The 26,926-nt window shown below is 34.1% G+C and overlaps 3 protein-coding genes and 1 long non-coding RNA gene across 7 annotated transcripts; 1 reads left to right on the top strand and 3 right to left on the bottom strand.

Annotated features, from left to right (window-relative positions):
* Positions 1–35: 35 nt before the first annotated feature.
* On the bottom strand, positions 36–5,561 carry LOC108479812 (MACPF domain-containing protein At4g24290-like). Of its 4 annotated transcripts, none has more exons than XM_053023311.1 (8): positions 5,474–5,561; positions 4,265–4,551; positions 3,742–3,980; positions 3,187–3,388; positions 2,475–2,543; positions 2,192–2,378; positions 1,558–1,724; positions 36–1,117 (listed from the first exon to the last, which is right to left on the bottom strand). In XM_053023311.1, the coding sequence occupies exons 2-8, from the start codon at positions 4,523–4,525 to the stop codon at positions 431–433; spliced, it is 1,812 nt and encodes a 603-aa protein (XP_052879271.1). In that variant the 5' UTR covers positions 4,526–4,551; positions 5,474–5,561; the 3' UTR covers positions 36–430. The 4 variants fall into 4 exon arrangements, with proteins under 4 accessions (XP_052879271.1, XP_052879270.1, XP_052879269.1 ...); XM_053023310.1 differs by having other exon boundaries at positions 5,420–5,537; XM_053023309.1 differs by lacking the exon at positions 5,474–5,561 and adding an exon at positions 5,029–5,456 and having other exon boundaries at positions 4,265–4,751.
* A 1,303-nt stretch (positions 5,562–6,864) lies between these two features.
* Positions 6,865–10,798, bottom strand: LOC108479998 (phosphoribosylamine--glycine ligase-like). The gene is made up of 4 exons (XM_017782885.2): positions 10,168–10,798; positions 9,513–9,883; positions 8,712–9,242; positions 6,865–7,551 (listed from the first exon to the last, which is right to left on the bottom strand). Exons 1-4 carry the CDS (start codon positions 10,439–10,441, stop codon positions 7,135–7,137), a joined length of 1,593 nt encoding a protein of 530 aa, XP_017638374.1. The 5' UTR covers positions 10,442–10,798; the 3' UTR covers positions 6,865–7,134.
* Positions 10,799–11,922: 1,124 nt separating this feature from the next.
* On the bottom strand, positions 11,923–13,512 carry LOC128285684 (uncharacterized). The gene is made up of 2 exons (XR_008276218.1): positions 13,064–13,512; positions 11,923–12,236 (listed from the first exon to the last, which is right to left on the bottom strand). It is a non-coding gene; the product is annotated as an uncharacterized LOC128285684 (long non-coding RNA).
* An 8,813-nt stretch (positions 13,513–22,325) lies between these two features.
* On the top strand, positions 22,326–23,034 carry LOC108477624 (uncharacterized). The gene has a single exon (XM_017780144.2). It carries the CDS (start codon positions 22,486–22,488, stop codon positions 23,032–23,034), a length of 549 nt encoding a protein of 182 aa, XP_017635633.2. The 5' UTR covers positions 22,326–22,485.
* The last annotated feature ends 3,892 nt before the right edge of the window (positions 23,035–26,926 follow it).

The following is a 26,926-nucleotide window of genomic DNA, read 5'->3' as shown; positions in this document are numbered from 1 at the left end:
GCATCATAGGACTCCTCGTAACCTAACCTAAACACTTTTCAGTTATACATGTATCCAATGTATATTCAAACACTGATGTAAAGATTCAAAATGCATATATGATAAAAACATTAAAAAAAACATATATACCCGAATCGAGAGTCCGTGTAACACCTTACTAGATACATCAACTTGAGGAACCGATATTAGAAACAAGAAAAAAAAAATTACATTATAAGATACAAATTGCAAGCAAGGAAAACAATGATACAGCCAACATCCTCAACGCACACCCAATCATCGTATCACCTTCAACCATCCCTTCTAGTTCTATCCCTGTAAACATGACCGCTTATGTTTCATCAATTCTCTCTTCTTTTTTCGTATTCATATTTGTTTATACGTGGTGTGCGAGGAAAAACAAGGTGATAAGAGGTGAGAGAAAAATCTGCTACTGCTCCTCTAAGCCATCTTCATCAGGTAATATTGCAGTCAATAAAGAATACTGAACCCGAAGACGGATCCTTCCCTTCTCAACAACTAATCTTGCCCCCGAAACAACCCAATATCCAGGAGTTTCTTCTGGCCCTCTTGTCAGCTCTGTTGTATCGACAAATTTCAAAAGCTTGGGAACTTGGACAGGTACAGGCGGGCCTCCAGGATAAACAGCAGAGTTTATATTCACATCAGCTGGCCTTGGAGCTGGCCTCTGAACGGTTGTGAAGTGATGACTAATTAGTGTTGATATGAGTCCTGACTTAGCTGCCAACCCAGGTGATCCATCCCATTCTGGCTGCTTAAGAGACATAGCTCCCAAGACAGTTGAAAAGCGTAGCCGTAAAAAGAGAATATTTTTAAAACCATGATTCTCAACCTGCAGTTGTGCTCCAGTTACTATGGAAAGATCCTCTTCAGCCTCGACAGGAGCAGTGCATACATGAGAGTAGTTCTTCCAATAAACTTTCTCATAGTATTTACGATCACGAGACATTTGGCTGAAGTTCTCATTTGGATCATCTACAAGTTGGAAGATTTTTGGAAGAGAGGAAAGATGCTGCAAGTGGATGGCCAAGCGATTACTCCTTTTACCTTCTAGATATAGTCGGAGGCCGGTCACTGGCCTCTTACCCACATCAACCTGTTATGAAACTAGATATCAGCTATGGTTCCTTCCTTTCAACATGAACAAGGTATAAGACATTGCCAAAAAAAGGCCACAGCTTAAACGATGCAAGAATTAATGTTAGTTCTCAACATTACACCCACAATATGGAACAAAGTTGAATTATTCTCTTTACAATACCTAAAGAAGATGAAGTATCATTGATATGAGTTCCCTTGAAGCATCCTATATATATGTATGTAATTATAGATAAATCTTGTCTCATTACAAAATGTTATAACCTTTTAAACATACAATGCTGAAGAGACTCTAGTGATCATCTATAAATTCAACAGCAGCACATCAACATGTTTTGTAAGTTTAAGAACAACTCAATACATACATGGGTGAAACCTACATGGTCAAACACTCAGACGCATCAAACAAAAAATTTCCAACTTTAGAAAATGCTTTACCGGAGTAGTGTTCACAAAAAGCTTGGGCCCCATGAAACTGAATTGCAAAGATGAAGTGCTTTGTTGCTTTCGTTGTGGGCCAAGAGGAAGCTCACTGAAAACTGGCGCCCACTGTCTTGGAAGTTGAAATTCCAAAAACTGGTGGAGTTCTTCAATCGGTGGTTTATCTGTAAGAGTAACAGCTTATGGATGAAACATGCATAGAGACTGTTTGCCATAAAAGAAAGAAATATCATTTGCACTTTGTAGCAGTGGGCAAATGAAGGAAATAACAAATGATCTTGTTTCATGGCAACATCAAATAAAATGCGACCTGACTTCTTGGTTCAAGCACCGCTAGTTAAGGATTCCATGACAATAAAAGTGATCTAAGATCACATCCTATTAATGCAATGTTGTATTTACTGAAAACTTATGGTCATTTAACAATTCAAATTCAACCAAAATCAGCTCAGAACTCATGACTTTGATTCTTATAACATAATAATAAGATGGTTAGTGAAGCAAAAATAAAAATAAAAATAAAAACCTGAAACATACTCCTTCCAGAAAATAAATGTATTCCATTAATGAAAGAAACAATATAGATGTAAAAGTAGAAAACCAAAGTGCAATAGATATAGATCTTGCTTACATCGCAAATACAGATTTATGGCATGGCTCAGAAATCCACTACCAGGGACTCCATTCAACAGAGAAGTAATTGGGATAAAGGACATTGAAATCACATCAGGCTCTGACTGAACTGTTTGTAACCAATCATTATGAGATAGGTTTCTATTATCACTTCCACCTCTCCTTTTGTAAATGCTTAGAATATCCTACAATTTTTAACATCATCGATATTGGGGAAAAAATTAACCTTTACACTTTTTAACTGTTCACTAACCACACTATATGAAAATCAGAACACAAACCTCTTTATGTGCATATGAACTTGATGGGCTATTATGGCCAAACCTTAGCCGTTGCTCCCTGATTTCAAACTGGAATAGAGATGATTAGATAAGATACCTTATAAAGCATCACAAATAATGCCAATAATTCCACTCATAATTAACTACTGGCACAAAAATTAAACCCAATAACAAACTAAAAAGATAACTTCCACTACTAAAGATGGAAGCAGATCAGAACACACGGACAAAGAGATATAACTCTACTAACCTACGGCAAGCAATTAAAGCATAGTGTGTCAAAGTAATATCAAACAAAAACAAAACTACTAACATAATTGAAAGACAAAAAAACACCATTCTCATCAAACAGTGGTAAAGCAAAAACAGATTCAACTCCAAGTCCTGGTCCAAACCCTAAACATTTAAAACAATAGCAGACTTTCTCTGATAACCATTTAACTGGTATCTCACAAGCAGTCATGAAATACCAATATGATGCTGGACTATAACTTAGCATATTAAGAGAGAAAAAGAAATCTCCCTTCTGAACTAAAAACAAATTTAGAAGCCAACATGCAACAATTCATAACAATTTCCAAAATAACATCCTGCTTGAAAGGTATCTCATGGGAACCATAAATTGAGTTCATTCCATGAAAACAGTAGGCATGATTCATCAAGATATACAACTACAGATTTGAAGTGTATTATTGATAGTTCTATTGCAAACCTTGTCGCTCTGGAAAACTTGCTCAGACACAGTTCCATAATGTTCATTGGCATCTAAAAACCTCTTATCAGCCATATCCTTCAGCCTTTTCTGGATATCAGCAGGTTGAAGAGTTGAGGAATGCTGCTGTTTTATGTAAATAACATCCTTCCCTCCCATCTTCACACCAACAACAATGTGGGTGCCATAAGTGCCAATAAACCTGGGATGCCACCAAAATTATATAGCAGACCTCAAATACTATACAGCAGAAAGTAAAGAACATAAAATAAAGCAGGCCGTGGAAATCAGAAGATTTATACCAACTAACATAATAGCATTCTAGTTATTTTCATCAAGCATATACAAGCTGAACCAGAACCAAAAAGTTTGGAACTTGATCATTACATTATTCTCCATGTGATAGAAAAATTCAATGAAAAGGGAGAGAAATAAGCATAGGCTGAATTGCTGACACCCAATTTATCAAATGAAGGAAACAACACTACTAGATGCCAGGGTCTTATTTAAGAACTCTGGCGCCAGAGATCAAAGATCAAATGTGTAGAAATTCACCTTGCTAACGCTGCAGGTTCCCATGTAGATGGGACTGCTTTCTTGACATGATCACGTAGCACCATTTGAGATTTCTCCAGTGCAACTGAGTAGAGGGTGATGAACACCCCATCAAAAGCAAGTGTCTTAGTATTGGCAGCATCTCTTTGCCAACAACCAGAGAATTCAAACATGGAATTGAAGAGGCCTGAAGGTATTTTTCCAGTCCAAGATATTTCTTGGTTGAACTGCTCTGACATCTGGGGAAAATAAAAGAAATGAAATGAAAAAAAGCAGACTCTCATTACAAACACTGAAAAAACAGAATCAAACTGCAAACATGACTGCCATTTCTTATACATCGTCCACAATAGTTGACTAATGCCACAACCATTGAAATACTAATTTGATGATAGAAATAGATTATATCAGCTACTACGCAGGTATCTAGTGGTTTTCCAGTTTGAATGGGTTAGTACGCAAAGAAAAACACATAGAAGCTGAATAAACTGATAGGAAAGCGTCGGACAAAGAATAAAATTACCTGTTGGAAGGAGAGAACATCAGACCTGAATCGTGTGCGCTCCCCTTTATCACATTTTATTGACTTGGACACGTTGGGTACTGAAATTCCACCAGGCAAAACAATCTCACGGCCTCCATCTTCATCGATCTCAATAAGACATGGATCTTTAGAATCCACTTTACAGTATTTGAGCCTAATATCTGTACCGATATCATATCCACATCCAATGGACGCTATAGCAATCTCAGCCGCCTTTGGAGCAGGAACCCTTAGCGCCATTGCTCAGTGCATTACTCTTTTCAACCCTATACATGTTTTGTTTATTCAAACCAAACTTCAGTCCAAGTAAAGCAACATTCTTTCAATCATTTCCGTAAATGAACCTAATCCAAATTTTGGAAACAGCTCAACTCGTCAAAACCGAACAAAAACTAGCATACACACTTATCTTTTTTCTCTTTTTTCTTTTTAAGCATTTTTTACCAAAACTGAGCAGATCAGAAACCTATACAAGCGTAAATATTCAAATTAATATCAAATGGAGGCAAGTTTCATACTCGTTTTCCACAAACAAGCAGAAATAGACATCAATTTAGCTCAAATTAACGACAAAATGAACCAATTTTCACAAACTGACAACACTGAAAACCCAAATATAGTTCAAATTGGACAAGTATCCTCAAATTCAAGGAAAAAAAATTAGATCCCACAACTGCAAATAGACTAAAAAACAAAAATGGAAAAAGAATGTTACAACAAATTAGACCTAAAAAAAATCATACGTTTTAGGCAGTGCAAGAACTAAAGTGGAAATCTTGGGTAGGATAGTTGGGGCAGATAGGGAAGCAGAAGAAACGAATGGAAACGAAGGTCATGCCATATGAAGCCGAAAATGCCAATCCCTTGGTTCTATTTCGAGGTGGATGGAAACTGCGAGAGTTTCACGTTGGAAAATTCCAACAACATACCCTAAAACCAGAAAGAAAATAAATAATAGAAGAGGGGTTGCTTGATAGAGAAAAGAAAAGAAAAAGAAAAGAATAGTTAAAAAGAGAGAGGCTAAGGGGGGAAAGAGTTGAGAGAGATAGAAGAAGTAAAAATGGGGTTTGAATGAAATAGTGAGATTAGAGATTCTATTGATAATGTGACTTTCTCTTTCTCTTTCTCTCACACCTTTTTTTAACTGTGCTTTCAACATTGGCGTTCTTTAAACTTCACAGACCTCACCTGTTATCTCAGTTGCCAATCTACTTTCATTAAGCATTTTTGAAGTATTAAATTTATTTTCGTCATTTATTCAATTGGTTGTAACCCCTTATAATTGATTCGATTGGTGTCAATTTTAAAAAGAGATATTACTCTAAAGATGTGCTATTTTGATTTTTTTTTAATTTAATTATTTTAAAATTTTAGTTAAATTTTATATTTTTTAACAGATTATTAATGTGATACATTAACCTATTGAGTGATTGATATTTAATATTTTTTCTTTTTAACTTTTAACTAAAATTGAAACCTCTCTATAAATAGAGAGAAAAAGTTTTGAAATAATTATAGAGACGTCCCTAAACTTTAGTTAAAAGTAGTCAAAATATATCGCGTGTTAATCACTTAATGTGCTAATGTGCTATATTAGCAATTCATTAAAAGAAAATGAAAATTTAACTGTTGCAAGTAATTCACACAATTATTTTATTTAGATTAACTAAATTGAAAAAGAAATTGAAGTGACCAAAATAAAACAGATCTTATTTTAAAGTGACCATAAGTGTGGTTTACCCTAAAAAATATATGGAAATTAAACATAATATAATATTTAATCTTTTAACTTCATCATTTTATTAAAATCTCATTTTGGTTTTATATAATTACATTTGTTTCATAATACCTTTTACTTGTCTTGTGATTGTATCTTTAAATTTATAAAGAGGATGTCTCTACTTACATCTATATACAATTGAAATTGTTTTACACATTTTTTTTTAACTTTTTATACGACCAAAAGTTTTTACACAACAATTTATATAAATGAGCATGAAATATGATCTTGAGACGGTGTAAATCACTCTAATTTTACATCGATTTGAGCAGATACCTCTTCATTTATAATATATCTTTATTATCATTTAATCTTTCTAAATCGTAAATCAATTATGTTCCAACTTAATTAAAAATTACTAAATAACCAAAATTTTAAAACAAAAACATATGTTTGAAGGGTTATATAAGTAATTTAATTTAGTTTTAAAAATAAAATAAAAATAACTCATAAAATTTGAATTTAAGTGTATGGCAACACAATAAAAATCTAATTAGTAAAATTATTTATATATTTTATTAAATTATCGATAAATAGTACTTATGAAAAATCATTGGTTAAATATTATTTTAATCCGAAGAACTAATATTAATAAATTATATGATCAAGAACAACTTGATCCGTCTTTATTGCACTAAACTTAGAAGAATGATTAAATTGAAGCCTTCAATAAAATAAAATAACAGTAAGCTGTTGAGTTATTAGATCTTATATTGGTATTTCATTTATGTCGACCTGCTTTAATATTTGCTTCTTTTTTTGTGTTTTTTGTTTTTTTACACACACATACATATTCCTCTTTTGCCAAACCCTTTATGTTCTCTCTTATTATATATCTATACAACAAGATTGTTAATTTACAACTAAACAAAATCTAAGGACAGTACCATATATATATATATATATGAAGAAAATATAATCTGGAAATTCAGAATAAGGGTGAGTCAGACAAGTTTCGTTTACCTCTGTTTCATGGGTGACTTCAATTTTCAGTTAGTGTAAGAGCCAGTTATAAAGCATCCAACATTATAAGATGTCAAGTAGTCCAGAGTATTATAATGTGAAATAACTAGGCATTTCTAGCAAATTCACTCTGAGGAAGTGCTCTCCATCCGATATCCCGCCGGTAGAATCCTCCAGGCCACTTGATTTCTTCAACTGCATCATATGCTCTATCCCGTGCTTCTTTAAGATCTCTGCCCTTAGCAGTAACCCCAAGAACACGGCCTCCCCTGGCAACGAAATTTCCATCCAAATCAAGTGCAGTTCCAGCATGGAATATCTTCACACAAGGAGCCACATTTTCAGCTTCTTCGAGGCTCCGAATCACAGTCCCTTTCTCATAGGAGCCAGGGTAACCTTGGCTTGCCATTACTACCACCATGGCAGACCCAGGGGACCAGTTTAGTGACACCCCTTTCAGCTCTCCTCTACAAGCTGCTAGCAGAACTTTCGCAAGATCAGACTCCAAACGAATCATCAGAACCTGTGTGGAAAACCCATCAAAACAATTTATGAATCTAAGATTAATTTATGCCCCAACTAACAATATTCTGCATGCCATAAGTAAAAATTAGCCGAGGATAATAACAGTCTAATGGAAAGCTTATACTTATCATATGTGATGTAAGCGCAATCTAATGTCCAATATCAACTTCTTCATCCTTTAGGCCTTCTGTCACATGGTCAGTTTGCAAAACTAGAGACTTTCAAATTCCAACCATCATTTTGTTTCTAACCTTGTTCACTAGGATAAGAAAAGAAATACTACTAGTTATTTCGTATCATATGACTTTCAGGCCCTTCAAAATAACTCCAATGCACAAACACTGACTAAATGAAACCTGTAATAGATAACTCCAAAATTTTAATCTACCAATTACTTCAAAGCTATCAGTTAGATAATTAATCTCAAAAATGTATTCCACAACTGTAATAAATGAGAGTTCGGAACAAGATTGTTTGTAAGCAAAGTAGTTATACATAAAGGAATACAGTGTTAGAACTGCCAGGTTGTTCCTAGGGTTCTAAAGGAACATGTCATAAAATTATCCAACGGTGATTCCCAGGTATCTGGTTTTCTACATGATGGTTGATATGTGCACCACTAAAGTGCATCAGACTACTGACCACTATCCCAAGGACTGGATCCCAGCAATAATATCATAGAAGAACTGAACAAGCAAAGGTATGAGAGAAGAGAAAGTGAAGCAAGGCAAATAAATAGCATAACGGATGAGTACAAATTCTTATGCCTTTCCCTTGTAACGTTTCCTGTCTTATCTTTTCCTTAATTCCAAGGTAACACAATTACCCACACGTCATTGTTAATAACACAAAATTGTTAACCTAATATGGAGAAACAGATATCAGAACTAACATATAAAGAAATAAACCTCCCAGCATTACATTGAGGAGCTTACTGCTAAAGTGCTAATCAAGTTCTCACTTAACGTAACAAAAAGGGCTGCACTAAATCCTTAAGTTAACAGAACGCAGTTACAGATACCGTGAACACACAAAATTCATATAATTGACATAGTGTTCCAAGGTGTTTATAATGCCTGGTCGAAGGTTTAAAAATATTAAAAGCTTAACTTTAAAACTAAATCATGCATATAAACCAACCAATAGCCTGTAACTGACCTGACACTCTGGATCTCCAAAGCGGACGTTGTACTCAATTAGTTTAGGTAATCCAGACTTCTTCTCGATCATTAGTCCAGCATATAAGACACCAACAAATTTGCATCCCTCTGCTGACATACCCTTCACTGTTGGGAGAATAATGGATTCCATGACCAAAGATTGAAGTTCTTCCGTTAAGACTGGTGCAGGAGAATATGCTCCCATCCCACCAGTATTAGGACCTGTATCACCATCTCCGACCCGTTTATGGTCCTGAGCAGATTCCAGTGGTATGGCATTCTCTCCATCCACCAAGGCAAAGAATGATGCTTCTTCTCCTTCAAGAAATTCCTCAACAATAACACGGCAACCAGCAGAACCAAAAATACCCTCAACAAGCATTGAATCAACAGCCTCATATGCCTCCTCTAGTGCCATGGCAACAATAACTCCTTTTCCAGCAGCCAGGCCATCTGCTTTGATAACGATAGGTGCTCCTTGTTCTTTAATATATTGCTTTGCAGCTGATGCATCTGAAAATGTTTGATACTGCACCAAAAATTTAAACATAAACATAAGCAAAAAACAGGATAAAAAATCACAACGTTATGATGCGGTAAGAATCAAGAACATTTGCTCAGCTTAATAAGGCCTTTTCTATTCTCGCACAACCAAACTAAAGGTGATAACACTATGCAATTAATAAGGTAGCAAACAAGTTCACCATGTAAAGTCTATGCGACAATATGTACTCACAAAAGAATAGAGGAAAAAATGTCAGCAAATTAAAATTTAGCAAGAATGTATTGTGGAACAAACCTTAGCAGTAGGAATTCCATATTTGTCACATATGCTTTTCATGAAGTTCTTAGAACCTTCCAAAGCAGCAGCCTCAGCTGAAGGGCCGAAAGTTGGAATTCCGACCTTTACCAAATCATTGGCAAGACCTGAAACAAGGGGAGCCTCTGGTCCTACAACAACTAACCCAACACCCCATTTGCGGCAGAAAGAAATTACAGCTGAGCTATCAGAAATGTCAAGCTCAGGAATACAAGTTGCATTCCCAGAGCTGGAAATACCAGCATTGCCTGGTGCACAGAAGACGGCATCACAAGAAGGAGAGCGCTGCAATGCATAGCAAAGTGCATGTTCTCTTCCTCCTCCACCAATAACTAGCACAACCAGTCTCTCTGTAGCAGTGGCAAATAACAAGATTTTGAGAAATTTTACTCAATTCAACCCCTTTTCTTCATTTCCCAGTAGTCAGTCACATCGGTAAAGTAATGCAAACATGTGCGAACAGTACATCAAATCTCACCAAATCACAATTTAATAATAGAAGGTCAAAAGAAAAAGCTATTCACCGAAATAATCCATAACTTTTCCTTGAGTAAATAAAAACGAAAATTCGAACTAAAAGCAAGAAAAATGGAGAAATGTGTAATAGATAAAAATAGAGCAGTTGTTATCCTACCGGAAGCGCCGTTACTGCCGAGGCCATCAACCGGTGATTTCTGGGCAAAGCATCTGAAGCAAGTAGAGGAGCATGGTGAGGCGTTGATGTGGGGGCAACGCGAGGTTTGATGAATGGTGGAGAAACTGAGAGTCGGCACCGAGAAAGAAGAAGTCCCAAGGAACAAATGTGATGATAAAAAAGAGTTGGATAATTGAGAATCGAAAAAGCCTTTGTTGTTGCTAACAAATCTTAGAGAAGGAGATAGATTGAAGGTCGCAAAAGCCATGGCCATGCTTTGCCTGCTATTCTATTGTATCGAAAGAAAAAAGAGATGACAGTAGTAGGGTTTAAGGGTTCTCTTTTCTTTTGCATTTTCCATTTATACAACACTTATTCCTATGGCCGGTAACACGTGAGGTGAGGGGATTCGTATCTCTTAGCCAAAATTCCTCGGTATGTTGCGTTTTTTTTTTACAGGTACTGATCATCTTGTGTCTAACCTAATGAGATAGGTTTGATGGTATTGTGTTCAAACATGCTTTGAGAACAGGTAATCAGTCTGCTCACATTTACCTCAATTGGCTTTGTCTACCAAATTCAAGAATGAAAAAATCGTGAATTGTGCAACTGATGGTTCCAACATTCTTACTTTTACAGGCTACAATAATTAAAAGTAGCCCAATTTGGTGAGACCGGGCCCTGTAAAATTAACACACTCAAAAATTAGTTGTTGAGAGGAGGTCAGACTCATTTTAGAAGACGCCTTCGAAGTGTCGTCTACCAGGTGGTCGATTTTATCTTCATATTTTGTCTTCTAACTTCACGCAGAGCCTCAAAATGTTCGCAACTGATAAGATTTGATAAAGTAAATGGGTCATTCATGTCATTATCTCTTCTTTGAAAAAGGGATCCGTCATGGCATACTCAGGCTTCTTTCGCAATAAAGTAGCCTAACTTTCAAAGCGTTTAGGGTGTGTTTGGTTCACTGAATCCTAGATTACATTTTGAAATAAGATTACGGATGAAATGTAAGATTACTTATTTGATTCATTTGATTGGAATATACTATTCAAGTGTTTGGTTGACAAAATATAAGATTACCTAAAAATACATTATAGTATTGTCTTTGTTATAGATTTTTTGTTTTTACAAGTTCATTTAACATTTGTTAATATGGATTTTTTATAAAATTATAATAAATTCATTTTTATTACACCTTGATTCAATTGAATCACCCTTAAACCTAATTATGATAACTTATTTATATGGTTTATTAATGGTTTATTATAGAAGATTTGGTTGCTTTTAATATCAAAAGAGAAATGAAACTAAAATTTTCACAAAAGTAATTATCATATACATATAGATATAAATGTAACATCCCTTACTTGGAGTGAACCGATTTCTCACAAGCAAAGAATGCCACATTAATACATTAAGTTACTCAATTCGATCATAAATTTTGAAGCTTTGATTTAACATAGTTAGATTCCTTTGGAGTTATTCAAAATATTTCTAAGCTTTCCCTAAAATCTAGTTTCAATCGAGGGCCAATCAGGCCTATTCAAATCAAAACAGGACAAACAAAGTCAATGTCACGACACTGGGGTATGAGTGTCGCGACACCCAAAATAGATTACTCATTAGAGACTCCCATGCTCCAATGTTACGACACTACGGGTCGGATATTGCGACATTGAGCTAATGTTGTGACATTGAGTATTGGATGGTCACGACACCTAAGGTAGATTGTCTAGAACATGTTTGAAACAATTAAAACAAAATCTAAACATTTTTAATTCATTCCACAACACTTCCTAAACATTATCACACATGGTTCCCCATCAAGACATCATATAATGCCACTTAAAACTAAATTAAACAAGTCCAAGTTTACAAAATTTGCATGAAGAATCAAATACTATCAAATGTTTCCATGAAAGTTCATCCACAACATTGTTAACATGACCCTATGTACATGCCATCAATTATTGCCAAAAATCAAAACATACTCTCTTCCAAGCCTCGGTTTGTATTGAGATGAGTCAGAATTGATCTTCACTCTAAAGTTTCAAAACAATCTTCACCTATGCGTTAAAGAAACGACGCATTAAGCTCATGTAAGTATATCAAGAATTAAACTTTGCATTTTAAATTAATCCATTACTATATATATATATATACCTTACAAATCAATATCATCACACATGAATTCAATTCATTAATAATTATAATGAGGTACTAAGTTAACAACTTTTTGAGTTACTTACCATTATCATCATTGTAATCACTTACCTTAAAAATTTATTGCCCAATTGTAGACTCCATAGGATGTATAGGATAAAAGTCAATAGATTGCACCGAAGTGCTATTGTCAATTGCACGAGTGTGCTATTGTCACTTGCATCATAGTGCCACTAAAACATGCACCATAATGCCACTATCATTTGCGTGTATAAAAATTTTACTAATGGCATGCCACTTATATCCTACTAGTTCTCATTTTATTTACTTGGGCATTTAAACTATACAATTTATTTACATTTTCTCAACAAATAAAACAATTCAAACTTTACTATTTTTACAATTTAGTTCTTATCCATATAAAATCAACAATCATCAAATTTCACTTGATGTCTATTTTCAACATTTTATATTTCACTTAAATACTTCATATCATCATCTATTTCACCCATCTAACTTTTACACTATTTGCAATTTAGTTCTTCTCACCAATTTCACTACACATACACTTTTCAATTCATAATAAGAATACAATTTCACATTCAAATAAATTCCATAAAATAAATCATCATTTTCATATACAAATAATTCTCATGTATGATACTAAACCAATTTATCAAGTTTTCCATTTAAGGTTTAATTAAACAAGTAAAATTATTGATATACTTACAATCTAATACTTGGATGAGTCATTTTCTTCTTCTTCACTCTTTTGCAACTCCCTTGCCTTTATCCCTAATCTGTGCTTCACTTCTTTTATCTTACAATTACATACTATTCCCACGCATTTAGATGAAATAGACATGAAATCCTAAATAAATAAAAAAAAACTTCATCATCTTACCTTCCTTCTCAAATCCTTAACTTTTCTTTTCTCTTTCCACAAGTATGTATTCTAGCTAACTTCACAAACGACTTAACTTGTCATGAAGTTGTTCTTGGGATTTCACTAAAAATCCATGGAGGAAATTGAAGTTAAAGCTTGAAAGGGTTGGTAATGGAAGAAGGGACCAAAATGGAAGAAATTAAAAACTTGTTAAAAATGGAAGTGAGAGACGTGGGAGATAAGGTAAAAAGATGATGATGGTTGACTTTCTTTTCTTTCTTTTTCTACATCTTTTCAATAAAAAATCTATCAAAATTCTTTTTTTGTACATTAAATTTATTACTAATATTTAATTAAAGAAAAATCTAACCACAATCATTTCAAACAAATGGTCCCAAATCACTTTCAATCTCATTCACGTTCCCATGTACTTTTCATTATTAAAATTCTCTTCTAGTCATTCCTCATTTTTTTTTATCCATCTAATCTAGTAATTTCTTATTTTTAATTTTTACACTATTGCCCAACATTTCTTATACTTTTACTATTTAGTCAATATCCTAAATTAATTTCTCTAAATTCAAAAGTCTTATAATATTCAATTACCTTCGTCACTGATTTAAAAAAAAAATATTTGATCTATTTAAAAAATTCTAACAAGTGCAAACTCAAAATAAAATTATTCTCATTTCAATGAGTGTTAGGAATGTTACAATAAATATTAATATTTAAAATGCAACGTTCTTCGATAAATACTAATGATTTTTGTTTCTTGTTTGCTTAAGTACATCCAATATGTAATCGCAACTTGAAAATTGGCTATTTGCTAAGTTTATGATCCAATGGTGTGTAAAAGTTTGTTTGCTTAGTTTTTTATTCTTTTTATTTACCTTTGAATTTTTTTTATGAGATTTGGGAACATGATTCTTTGATTCACTAATGAATTTTTATTATTATAAAATTTGGGAGCCATTAGGCTTTAACTTGTTCTAGTTGTGCTATCTTATATAAGAAAGAAAGAAAGAAATACTCATGTTGTCATATGTTTTGCAAGGAAATAGTAGTGAAAATATTCACTTGAAAATATATCATCATCATTATCATATAATGTTTAATCCTTAAATTTACGTTATTTATTAAATTATCTCAAAATAGATGAAAAATTAATGTTTACTAATTTTGCTAATACGTAATACAAACCTTAAACTCTACTTATTTTATTAATAAGATATAAAGATGTTAATTATATTAAAGGATAACTTTGTACAAAAACAATAAAAGTAGGACGAAATACAATTTACTTCTAAAATATATAGGGACTTCTTTAGAAACTTCCCTTTTCTTCCTCCATTCTCTTGCTTTGCTCTTCATATAAGTTGTTTTACATCTCTATCTTTTGCTACAAATTAGCAATTTTTTAAATGATGGCATTCCATTAAAAATCTGGAATAAAATTGATATAAAGTCAAATATTTTAAAAAGTTAAATGCACAAAATGGTAAAATAAAATATTTAAAAACATAGTGGAATTTTTTATAAAAAACAAATTAAGTAATAACTAAATTAATTAAAAGATAAAAAACAATTATTTAACAATAATAATCCAAGCAATCGAATATACTACCTTTAATTCTCGTTTGTGTGATCTATGTGATGAAAATTCCTTCTTTGCCCACGTACTTTGCATTATATATGAAAAAAATCTGCAAGAAAAGCACGAGTGAAAATTTTGTTAATATAGGAGCATGTAAACTAATTCGGAATATTGAAAAATTTAAGCAAACATTGCAAACTCCAATATTTTCACTTAGTGGTACGTGTTAAGTAGAGTTGATTATGGGTTGCGTTGGATTGATGTTAAATTTTAGGTTATTTTTTAAGCTTGGGTTTAGTCTAAGGGATGGACCTAAAATTTTGATCAAGCACAACACAAATAAAAAAAAATAAAATTGAGCCCAACTTATATTAATTTTTTTTATATAAAAATAAATTTTAAAAATATAATATGTCAAATATATTAAAAACATTAAACTAAATGCTTCTCAACAAATTGAAAATTCACTAAAATAATTGCAACTTAGCAAGCAGATGCCTCTAAATAGAGTAAAGTTAACAAGAAAAACAAGAGTTATACAATATCCAAACAATAACAAAAAAAATAGTAGCAATATAATAGCAAAATGACAGCAAAACAACAATAAATAGTAGCATGAAAAAAATTTAGACAGATTCGGACTAGACGAGCCTAGGCTAAAAAATCTTACCCGAGACCCGACCTGTTTAGAAAGCAAGCCTTATTTTATATTTAAGTCTATTTTTTGAGTCTATATTTTTATTCAAATTCTTCTACTTTTCGAGTAAACGTTTGTACCTAACCGAATGATCCAATTCAAGATAATTCTAATGGAAAAGTCGAATTTTATTCTCTCTAGTCGGAATGAGATTTGCAATATTTAGAGTGAAAAATAGGATTAATTGGAACCTAGAAGAATTTGCATTAATTAGTATTTTGACTACATTAATTTATAGAAATAGGTAATATATAAAACTGATTGTTGTAAAGTACGATAAAATGAGCAATACATTACATAATTGATTAGTCAACATCATAAAATTTAGAGAAATTAATATAATATATGACTATGGAAATGATTATAGTCAAATATATGGACTTGATTAACTAACAACACAAATTATGGAGAAATTAGTACAAATTACGAAATAATGGAAGGTAATTATTTAAGAGAAAATGTCAAATTTTTAATATTTATGGGATTATATTTTTTCTAAAATTTTGTGGGATTGGGTCGATTTTTGAAATGTAGACGCATTTTCAATATACTTTATAAGAAAACACATTGAGCTAGACGCATTTTCTCATTCTCTACCTTAAATTAATTTAGGGTTTTTCTTTTATGTTTTTTAAGAGGCATATTAGGGTCCATTGGATAAATGTTTAGGGTTTAGGCCATTTTAATAATGTTCTTGTTTAAGGGTTAAAACCCTCAAGTTTTTGAATTTAACAATTCAACTCTAAATCTTAACACCAATAAATTTTTATTAAATTTGCTGGAGTAATATTTTAATTTTTCTGTTAAATATATGGTGATCATGTAAGAAAAAAATTCCAATAGACGTAAATTTATTAGATAATTTTTGTAGCTAAAGTGGAATTTAAAAAAAGTTTATTCCAACACATCATGCAAAAGAAAATTTTTGTTAGAACAATATTTTGTTTAAAATTCACATAAATTTTTTATCAAAGTAATCAACAATATTAACTATTTGAAGTAAACATTATAATAAAAAATAAAAATAGGACCAAAAAATCAGTCTATGTATCAATATTATAACTTTACTTTTATGTACACATTATAACTTTACTTTTATGTACACATTCTCTAGTTATAATTGTATTCGATTGAATTGCACAATTGATTGATTAATTGATTGAATTCTTAATTATGTTCGTGTTTGAGGTAGACATTGCGAAAGGGGGGTTGACAATAAGAATAAGTAAATATGCTGCAAAAGCTACTCGCGTGCCTTGAAAATATTATCTGGGAATCCTTGGATATCTAAAGAATTCTCGAGTGAGGAAAACTTTTCACAATATGCAAACCTTTTGCCTCAGAAGCATGGCTTGCAAAAATATCATTTGAAGGATTCGGGTGAGGAAAACTTAGCTTTACAATTAAGATTTACATGAGAAGAAAGGAAAAAATCATCGGCCTGGTCGGACCGAATGTGTGCTAGACTAGATGGGCGTCAGTGTGAGACAAATTTATTCTTCGTATAAGTTGTGGTTCCGACTCTTCATCCTCTTCTTCATCTTCATCGATTGTGAGACGAGTTTTTTCTTCGTGTTCATCTTCATCTCTGTCATCCGTTGTTGGGTGAGGTGTGCTCCTATATTGCCATCGTTTCTCCTCTGTTCTAGGAATAAGTGCTTGCAAAGATGATCCACCTTGGTAGAACAATGATGCCCGAGGTGTTTGTGAGACTAACGACGTATAAATGTATGGTGTCCCAAACACTGGTGGCATAAAATATGGTGGAAATGTCGTTGGTGGCACAAATATCATCGACGGATACATCAACGACAGCGGATACATCATCGTCGGTGGATACGTTGAAGTCATCAGACTGTAATATGCTAGGGACGGAGGTGGTGCAAAAAACCTTATACCTGTAGAAGGCATAGAAACAATGAACAAATGTGGTGCAAATAACATACATGAACCAAAATAAGTCGAGCCATACTGACTGGGAGAAGGTGCGGACAGTGGTGTCTCTTGTTGTGTTGGTGCCGATGATGGACCTGCTTCAGCACCTGCTCTAGACCTTGGATTCCTAGGTAGTCGTTGTGGCCTCCTCAAATGAAGTTGCCTACACCTCGCCTCCTCCAATAGTAGATATGGCTTTTCATGGTGTCTAAACCATGACATGTACAATGGATTGACAACTAATTCACGAGCAATAATGCTTTCATGATTAGGCAAAAAGTCAAACCTATGCTCCCAAATGTTGATATATTGCTTGTGGAATTTAGCCTAGTCTTTCTAGGTTCTCCCCTACAAGTCGATCTTGTGCAGGTCTCCAATGTCTTGGGGTGGCGGTGAAATCATTTCCCTAAACCTAAACTGCTGCATAACTCGATCAAATTCATGCATCTCCACCGTAGCATAAACTACCAATGGCACCTTCACGTGCCAGATGTTGGGATTCACTAAGAATTCGGATAGGATGCATGCTTGAATTATCAAATTGGAGTATGACGTCCATTCAAACTATAGTACAAAATAATAATTTCAATTATATACTTACTAATAAATTTTAAATCCTTACATTAATATTATATAATTAAAATTTCAGAAATGCTAACATTAACTTTCTATCATTGATGTAATAAGAGTCGTATATCTTGAAGCTCCTCCGGTAGTCCCACATAACTCGGCCCATGGTTCCACCTATTGAAATAATATGTTAACTTTAAAATTTTAAATTTTAAAAAAATTATTACAGTAAAAATATTATCTAATAAATTTTACCTTGTTACGAGTAGAAATGTATACGGGTAGTCAACTCGAGGACGTAAAAATGGCAACCGATACCACGTTCATGATTGCAGTAGGAGCATACAATCACCAATTTTAATTTTCTGTGATTGCGTCACTTGACACATCTCTCGGTACAATGTTGCCAACACAGTTAATTCCTAACTGAGTTGGCCTGAAACACCCCCTAACCTTTATCCGTCACCGGAACAGGGGTACAGAGTATTACTGGACTTTTCAGATCAAATATAAACATTACATAATCATTTAACATACACATCATAATTTAACCATATTGTCCCTCTTTTGAGCCCTCGAGGCCCAAAATTTGAGTTAGAAACAAATCGAGACCAAATCGTGTACTGTAGAAATTTTTTGTGAAATTTTAAAAATTTTCCTAGATACAGGGCACACACACCAGTGTGGTCAAGAGACACGCCTGTGTGACTATAGGACACACTCCTGCCTCAAGTCGTATCTGAACATGTGTAACTCTCTGACTTAGACTACACAGCCAGCTATACGCCCATGTGCTAGGCCGTGTGCCTCACACGGCTGAGACACACGTCCGTGTCTCTGTCCGTGTGAAATTACTTGAGCATTCTGTTTTGAAATTTTAAAGTTACAGGGGACACACGGCCAAACCACACACCCATGTGTTAGCCGTATGTCACACACGGGTGTGTGCACGGTCCAGTCACACGCCCGTGTGTTTGGACGTGTGGACTCAAAATGAACCTTAAACATCAAGTTTACTATTTCCTGCAATCTTAGACATCAAGTAATTCAAAAACTAATCTTCAACCAATTCAAATCACAACCAAATACATCTAAATCATGTCCTCTCCAATGAATACTCATAGGTATTTCACATATATTATCCAAACAATCCATTAAAACACCATTTCAAGCTACTGCAAATTTTCATACCATTTCAACCCAAATCGTGCCTATTTCATACTTTCTTATACATAAACTTAAACATTCCATATTTTTTTTACTCAATAATGGTAGAACACTACCACAATGAAGTAAATAACATACAAAAACACACCTACCCCCAATCAATCAAACAACCCTGAATATCAAAAAGCACTCACAAAACAGAGCCCCTCCAAACACCAAACAAATCGAAATCCCCTAAAAAAGGATCACTCTTTGATCAAAAGGAACAACAACCAAACATTGAAACACCATATAGACTCATACAACAGCAAACCCATATTCTCAAACATCCTAAAAAAAATAGACCCAATTCACCACCAAGCCTTAAACAAACATTGCCTACTCATTCCAGCAGTTGCTAGTGTTTCTGCCATTTCATTACTGTTCAGATTAGCTATTAAAAATGATATCTTTCCAACACAGGCAATCCTCCTTTCTAAGTCTGCAAATATAGCTTGTTTTGACCATGGTCTTTTTTTTTTTTTGTCTAAAATCCAGTTATAAACCACCCTTGAGCCCATTTCGACAATTAATGAACTTCCCTTCCAACCTATCTCAATAAAAATATCCAACGCATGCGTCACATGGACTCGAGAATAATGCTCTAACACTACTTTCCTTGTCACTCATCACGCCTCCATAGCCTGAAGCACTCTCAGAAGCAGTTCCACTAATGTTAAATTTTAGCCACCCATGTGAAGGATAACACCAACCTCTTGAGCCAGATTTAGAAAGACTGCACTTATACGGACAAAACCACCATAATCTCTCTTGAATTATGCACTCGTTGAAAGCAGCTCTTACCCATAATAATGCCCTCATCTTGGAATGAAAGATTAGCGTAGCCATCGACAACACTTTATTTTCAAACACTATTTCATTCCTCGCAAGCCAAATAGACCAACAAGACGCCGCAATTGCAATCAGCCACAGACTCTTGCAAGAACCAACAAACTTCACTTTGAAACATGACGAGTAAAATTCTTCGAAGTTGTTCACCACTTTCCATCCAACGTCCCATTAATTAAAAATCCTCTTCCAAAACCCATCAATAAAATTACACTTAAAAAACAAATGGTCCGCCCTCTCCAGCTCCCTATTACACCAAGAACACACATTCAATATGGCTTGTATTTTCACCCCTCTCTTTATTAAGAAATCCTTTGTAGGAACTCTGTCTATAGCTAGCAACCAAAGAAAGTTACGCACCTTAGAAGGGACTTTTAATTTCCATATTCTATTAAAGGCAAAAATGGAATCATCCCCTTCTCCCTCAAGCAGTAGTTTAGATAATTGCTTCACTGAGAACTCACCTTTAACATCGTGCGCCCATAATAGCTGATCCTCCACCTCCGGAACTAAGACCTCGCAACTTACCCTTTCAATGAGATGACAAAGAATCTCCAATTCTCGATCCAATAGAGGTCGTACAAATAACTCTTCCCATTTAACATTACAAAAACCATTATTGAACGAGTAATAAAAAATCGAACCTTTTTTATTTTAGCTAAATGAAAAAGTCTAGGAAAATCCTGTTTTAAAGTACCATTACCACTCCATTTATCCACCCAAAACAACATAGCCTTTCTATTCCCTATCTTCCAACTAAAATCTTTATCTCCCATCCAAGTAGCCACTCAGCATCTAACAAATTCTCCACTATCCCTCTCCAGACCGTTGACATTTTTTTTCATTTTGCTCGCACTAAATCGCCATTGTTTCACATTTATGCCATACTGAGCTAAAATCACTTTTCTTCACAATGCCTTTCTATCAACTGCAACACGCCATCTCCATTTTGCTAATAGGGCTTTGTTTTTTATCGCAAGATTAACCACTCCGGCTCTACCTTTTTTAGTTAGCCTGCATATCTGTTTCCAACTAACTTTCGCCATTTTCCGTTTTCCATCAAAGCTACCACACATAAAGCTTCTCGTTATTTTATCTATTTTTTTTAATAACTGACACCGGTGCCTGAAAAAGTGACATGAAGTAAATGGGCAAAGTCGATAACACTGCATTTATCAATACAATCCTAGTAGCCCATGACATAGCTTTACACTTCCAACCCGACAATTTCTTTCTAAATCTCTCAACTACAACCGCTCAAGTAGCAATTCTCCTCGGATCCGCTCCTAACGGTATACCCAAATAACAGATAGGCAACACCCCTATCTTACATTTGCATAAAGCTGCCATGCGATACAGAAATTCTTCATTCACACCAAACCCCACAGTGCATGATTTTTTGAAGTTTATACTCAAACCCGAAAATATCTCAAAACAACGAAGAATACATTCCATATTAAACCTCAACATAACAATATATTCATTTATATAGGTAACTAATATCATCTTATAACATCATTTACATTCTTTTTGTCCGGTTTTCGCTTGTTTTTCACTACTTTCACTCCCCTATGCTCACCTGTATAGAAACATGAATTTAAAGGATCAGGAGCATCAAGTTCACTAATTTGTACAATTAATCATCCAAAAACGCATTAAGAGTGGGATTAAAATATGTTACTTTTATAGCTTATCAATCTAGTTTAAACATATTTTCAATTTAATCATTATTCGAGCACTAATGATTCTACACAAATTCAATTTAATTATTTAATTAATCTAAATTTAACTCAAATCAAGTTCAATTGAATTATTTCTATTTAGCCCAATTAGTATCCATAGGCTTCTACCAAGACTACACACATAGTAAATGGCTAGTAGTCGAACGGATTTAACCTTTATTGTTTGGGTTAGGAGTAAAATTTCAACTAAAATTGACCAACTAGAAAAATACAAGGACTAAGTCTAAAATTTTGGTAAAGTATGAGGACTAATTGAGAAATTTAACCGAATAAATATTAAGTCAAACTGAATTAGTTCAAAATTATTACGTTGAAGAAAAGGCTAAGTCTTCCTTTATTACAAATTTCAGCTTATACAAAACTATTTAATCTTGTAAATATCTTGCTTTTTTTTTTTTTAAATCTACACTAGTAAATTTATCTTAGTTAGTGTATAAGTGGGATTTTATTTTATTTTATTTGGGTTTTCCAAATTTATTATAAGTTGAAAACGATCTGAGAATCCTTGTAGGTATAGGAAAAATTAATTTTCAAACTCCAAAAGAAATAGGAATTCTCATGTTGATGAGAATTGATATGATCTAAGTCGGTTTATTTCACTTTTTATAGAGCTTCTGCTTCTTCTTCTCTGCCCTTTTCACTGCATTGGACGTAGTCAAGAAAAGAAGAAACGATGGGTTTAAAGGAAAATGATGAAGATCGGAGTCCCTTCCAGTGCTTGCTAGATGCGGCTGCCTTGGTAGAGAGGTTGGACGAAGAAACGATGAGACTGAAACTGAAACAAGGGTTGAACAAAATTGACGACAACAACTCGTCTGGCGTTGATACCCGACCCACAAACTATACAACTGTGAGAATATTTGGAACTGATGTTATAATTGCTGCCATCGACGAAGACGTGATTACGAACCAGCCTCCAGCTGGTTCTTCAAAGAAACGAAAAGAAAGGGTTGAGTCAAGTAGAGCAAAGCAGCCGATGCCGAAACAGAAAAGGAAAAAGCTCAAGCACGAGGCTACTTTTGGGGCTCAACCCTGTTTGCCCCAAAGGTTCAAAGAGATAATCAAATGCATGGATGGAAGCGAGGAGAAACTAATTATACAAAAGGCACTCTACAAAACTGATTTGAGCAAGCACCACGGACGTCTCTCCATACCCATGAATCAAGTCGAGGTCGAGTTTCTTACAGATGAAGAGCTGAAACAAAGCAGCAAGGAGGGATAGAAGCATTGGTGATTGAGCCATGTTTGAAAACCAGGGACATGAGTTTGAGAATATGGGACATGCCAAAGCCAACAGGCCGTTTCAGCTCCTCTATGTCTTAGTAACTGGGTGGAAATCAGTGGTAGAAGGTAATGACTTGAAGGTAGGTGATGTGATTCAAGTGTGGTCATTTCGGGTCAATTCCAAATTGTGTTTTGCACTCGTAATTGTTCCTTGAACAAGGAAGACGAAGCTAGATTTCAGATTGGACTGGAGTTGTCCCAAATTCAAGGCGGCTGTAATTTTATTTGCCATTATTTCTTAATTTTTTGAATTTCTTGTATTGGAAACATCTATCAATCAATGCAACTCTTCTCTTTTTTTTCTTTGTATTTTCAATCTAATTTACCTAGAAATATTCTACCGCAGTTGTTTGTTGACAAAAAAAAATCAATAAAACAAAATATTTCTTTAACAATATTTGGCATGTAAAATGTGTTGATTTAGGGATGTATAGGCAGATGTCTCATTATTTTGTACAAGATACAATTAGGAAATGTATATACATATGTAATTCAATGGCACAACACAAAGATAATTCAATGTCCCTTTGTACACCGTCCCAATCGTTGGAGAATCAATTAGGTTGCTGAAATCTTGGCAGGCTGTTGATCTCTTCAGCTCTGGTACACCTGAAATGCCATTTTTCTGCAGCTATCGATAGATAACTAATAATATTTTTAACTTTCATGAAATTAAGGAACAGGAACTCCTACTCTTTATTTGGAACTTTTAGTATTTTTACACTTGAAAGTTCAAATCTGAAAACTAAACATAATGCATCTGAACAAGAGATTGAATATCGAAAGATGAACCATTTTTTTGTGGATCATTTCTCATGCATACACATCCAAACATCCGTAGTCAGGAAGGCACATATATAACCGATAGAAAAATGCCTATCATTGGATTTTCTTGCAATCGAGATATCAGGAAGCACTACAAAGCTCAATGATACTTGAGTCCACCGGTCATAGCCGATGCAATGCCATTGCTGCTTCAGCATCTTCAGCTTTTTTTTTTTTTCGTCTTTTAGAGGTCAACGATTGTTGGCTTTTAAGACCCCATGGACTGGATCTATGGCTTGAGAGATGACTGTGCAATGGTGTCTTTTGTTTGGTAAAATTATATATATGGCCTTGTACTATTGCATTTTCTGTAGCATACTATGACGTTTTTAGGGGAAAATTAGGCGAATATGCCAATTTTCGAAAAAAAAATTAAGGAGTTGGGCCAATTAATTTTTTAGAAAATTTTGGATACAAGCCGATTTCACAGAGAGACGTTGCCACGCAATCAAACCAAAACCCTAGATCGTCTTTTGCCTCATTGTTGTCGGTGGTTAGAAGCCATGACTTGGGCAAGTTGTTGACCGGTGGCCTTTGCAGCAACGTTTTTAAGAAACCATTGGTTTCACTATGTTTAACATGCGGTTGAGGATGTGTCGAAGATGATGATCTCGTTTCACCAAATCTTGAACACGTTGGTGATCAAGTTGTATTTCTTTTTAGTTGAACACTAACTATCCTACACCATCTCTACATGTATCAACTCAAATAAATTAGCTTTAATATATGCAAATTAATCTAAACATAACTCAAATTAAATTAATTTATCAAATCAATTTGCAATGATTCAATTAAATAAACTTTAATATAAGCAAATTAATGTAAAATTCCACCACATTTAACTTAGCCTCTCACAGTTAATTAATTTAAATTTAACTCAACAAGTTATCTTCAGCTACACCAAATTCAATTTAATTATTTCTATTTAGCCCAATTATTATCGATATGCTTATACTAATTTACCTAAGCCGTCAAATTAAAAGTTAGACTAATTTAAAATTAAGCTACCTGAATTCTAGTTACTCTTAGCTTAAAACAACCCAAGTTAATCTAGTCAATTAATTCTAAACAAATTTTAGCTATTTAATTAATTTTAAGAATCTACGGATACATCAAATTTTAATCAAATTAACTGATGGAACAGAACTCCACCACTAACCAGTTAATCCGAAACAAGAATTAACCTTAAATCTAGTAGCCAGTCACAATAACATTAAAAATTGCAGCAACTGAACCGATTTTAATGGCCCCTTACTTGAAACGACTAACAACAACAATATATAGGAGTAATGATCGGCAATTGGCAGCATCTTAGAGCAGCAATTTTGGAGATAATTAACCGCAATAACTGAGGTGGTGAAGGCAGAAAAATTAATGAAATAGCAAGCAGAAATGGCAGCAACTTGAAGCACGACACAGCAGCAAAATTGAGGCGATAAGCAGCATATCGAATCAGTAAAATTGGAGCACCAAACGGAATCAAAGATGAAGCCAAAGAGCATTGAAGGAAAGCAGCTTACTGGATGGCATAAAGAGCTGCTATTTGGGTGAAATTACAGCAGAGGCTTCGATGTTTTGCAGTAGCAAATTTCCTAATTCGTATAATTCCATGAAGTTATTTTTTATAGCGAATTGCAATTTTTTTTTAATTTCAATAAACAAAATCCTCAATTCATTTTAAACATTTTGAGTATAACATAACTAGCTTTAGAAACAATCTAAATATTTCATATAGCATTTCACAATAAACATAATTAACAATTTATCAATCTTCTAGAAGGCATCAATAAAAATTCATATGTTAAAATTACTCGAGTAACACATGATGGATATACATTCAGACACACAAGTGCCCAAGCAAACACTAAACGGTCGATGAAAATGGTGCAAGCGTCAATAATGACTGTATGGGGCCAAATCTGTTCGGTCCAAACAAAAACAAAAAGTAAATAAAGTCCATTTACAAAAAAAAACATATTAGCCCAAATTACAAGCCCAAACCTAACCCAAATCTACTCAAGCCCAAACCAATACCAAACACTAAAAAGGCCTAAAACATAAAAAATAACAAAAACCCTAGTCTCCCTAAGGCCATCCGTGCAGCAGCCTCCGCCTCGCCAGCGAGCTTGTCGCCTAAAGGCTGACACCTCGTCTGCCCCTTTCACCTAAATGGCAAGGTGCGGCTCCCCAGCGCCATTGACCTTACAATGGATACCTGCAAAGAAAAAGAAACTAGACAGGTGACAGAAATAGCAGAAAAAACGAAGAAAAAGAAAAAGAAAAAGAAAAATATATATATATATATATATATGTAGTCGGCTATAAAAGCCATAACATTGAGGAGTATTTTTTACGAGATTTTGAAATAACAGAGAACAAAGAAAACAAAAGGTAGCTTAATTTTCTTATTTTTTTTATTTTTTAAAAAACATAATAAAGAAAAATATAAGACCCTTTTACCTGTCGTTTTGCCTTCTGCTCCCGTCGGAGACCATCTCTGGCCCCGAATATCTTAGAGCCCAAAGGTTTCTTCCAAGGTTCAATGAGCGCGCAAGGCTAAGAGTTGTGTTTTCTGTTTTTATTTTTAAATTTAATTTTTCCCTTCTTTCTGATTTTTAGAAGGCTAATGCCTTCAGATTTGGCTTCTAAGGGATTAAATAGGGCTAAAAAGTGATTTTTTGGTAGTTCCGGTCACTGAAGGCGACGACTGCCGTCGCCGATGACCGGTGGCCATGTTGGGGCGATGGCGACCCTATGACCTGACTTAGAGACGCGTTCAGAGAAAAAAATAGAAAGAAGAGAACTTTTTCAAAAAAAAAAAAACGTAGGAGAGAAGTACGACCCAAAACAACATCGTTTTGAAGTACAACCCGAATCTCCTCTAGGATCCTCGTGTTTTGCATCGAGGGGATAATTTCCATTTTGGTCCCTCCGCTTTTTTGCATCTTTTTAATTTTGCCCTATTTCACCTTTATTTGTTTTATTTTTATCGTTTTATATTATTC

The sequence above is a fragment of the Gossypium arboreum genome, chromosome 12 (genome assembly GCF_025698485.1).
Source record: "Gossypium arboreum isolate Shixiya-1 chromosome 12, ASM2569848v2, whole genome shotgun sequence".
Lineage (NCBI taxonomy): Eukaryota > Viridiplantae > Streptophyta > Magnoliopsida > Malvales > Malvaceae > Gossypium > Gossypium arboreum.
Note: the sequence above shows the minus strand (reverse complement) of the source record. Positions and strands in the feature narration are given on the sequence as shown.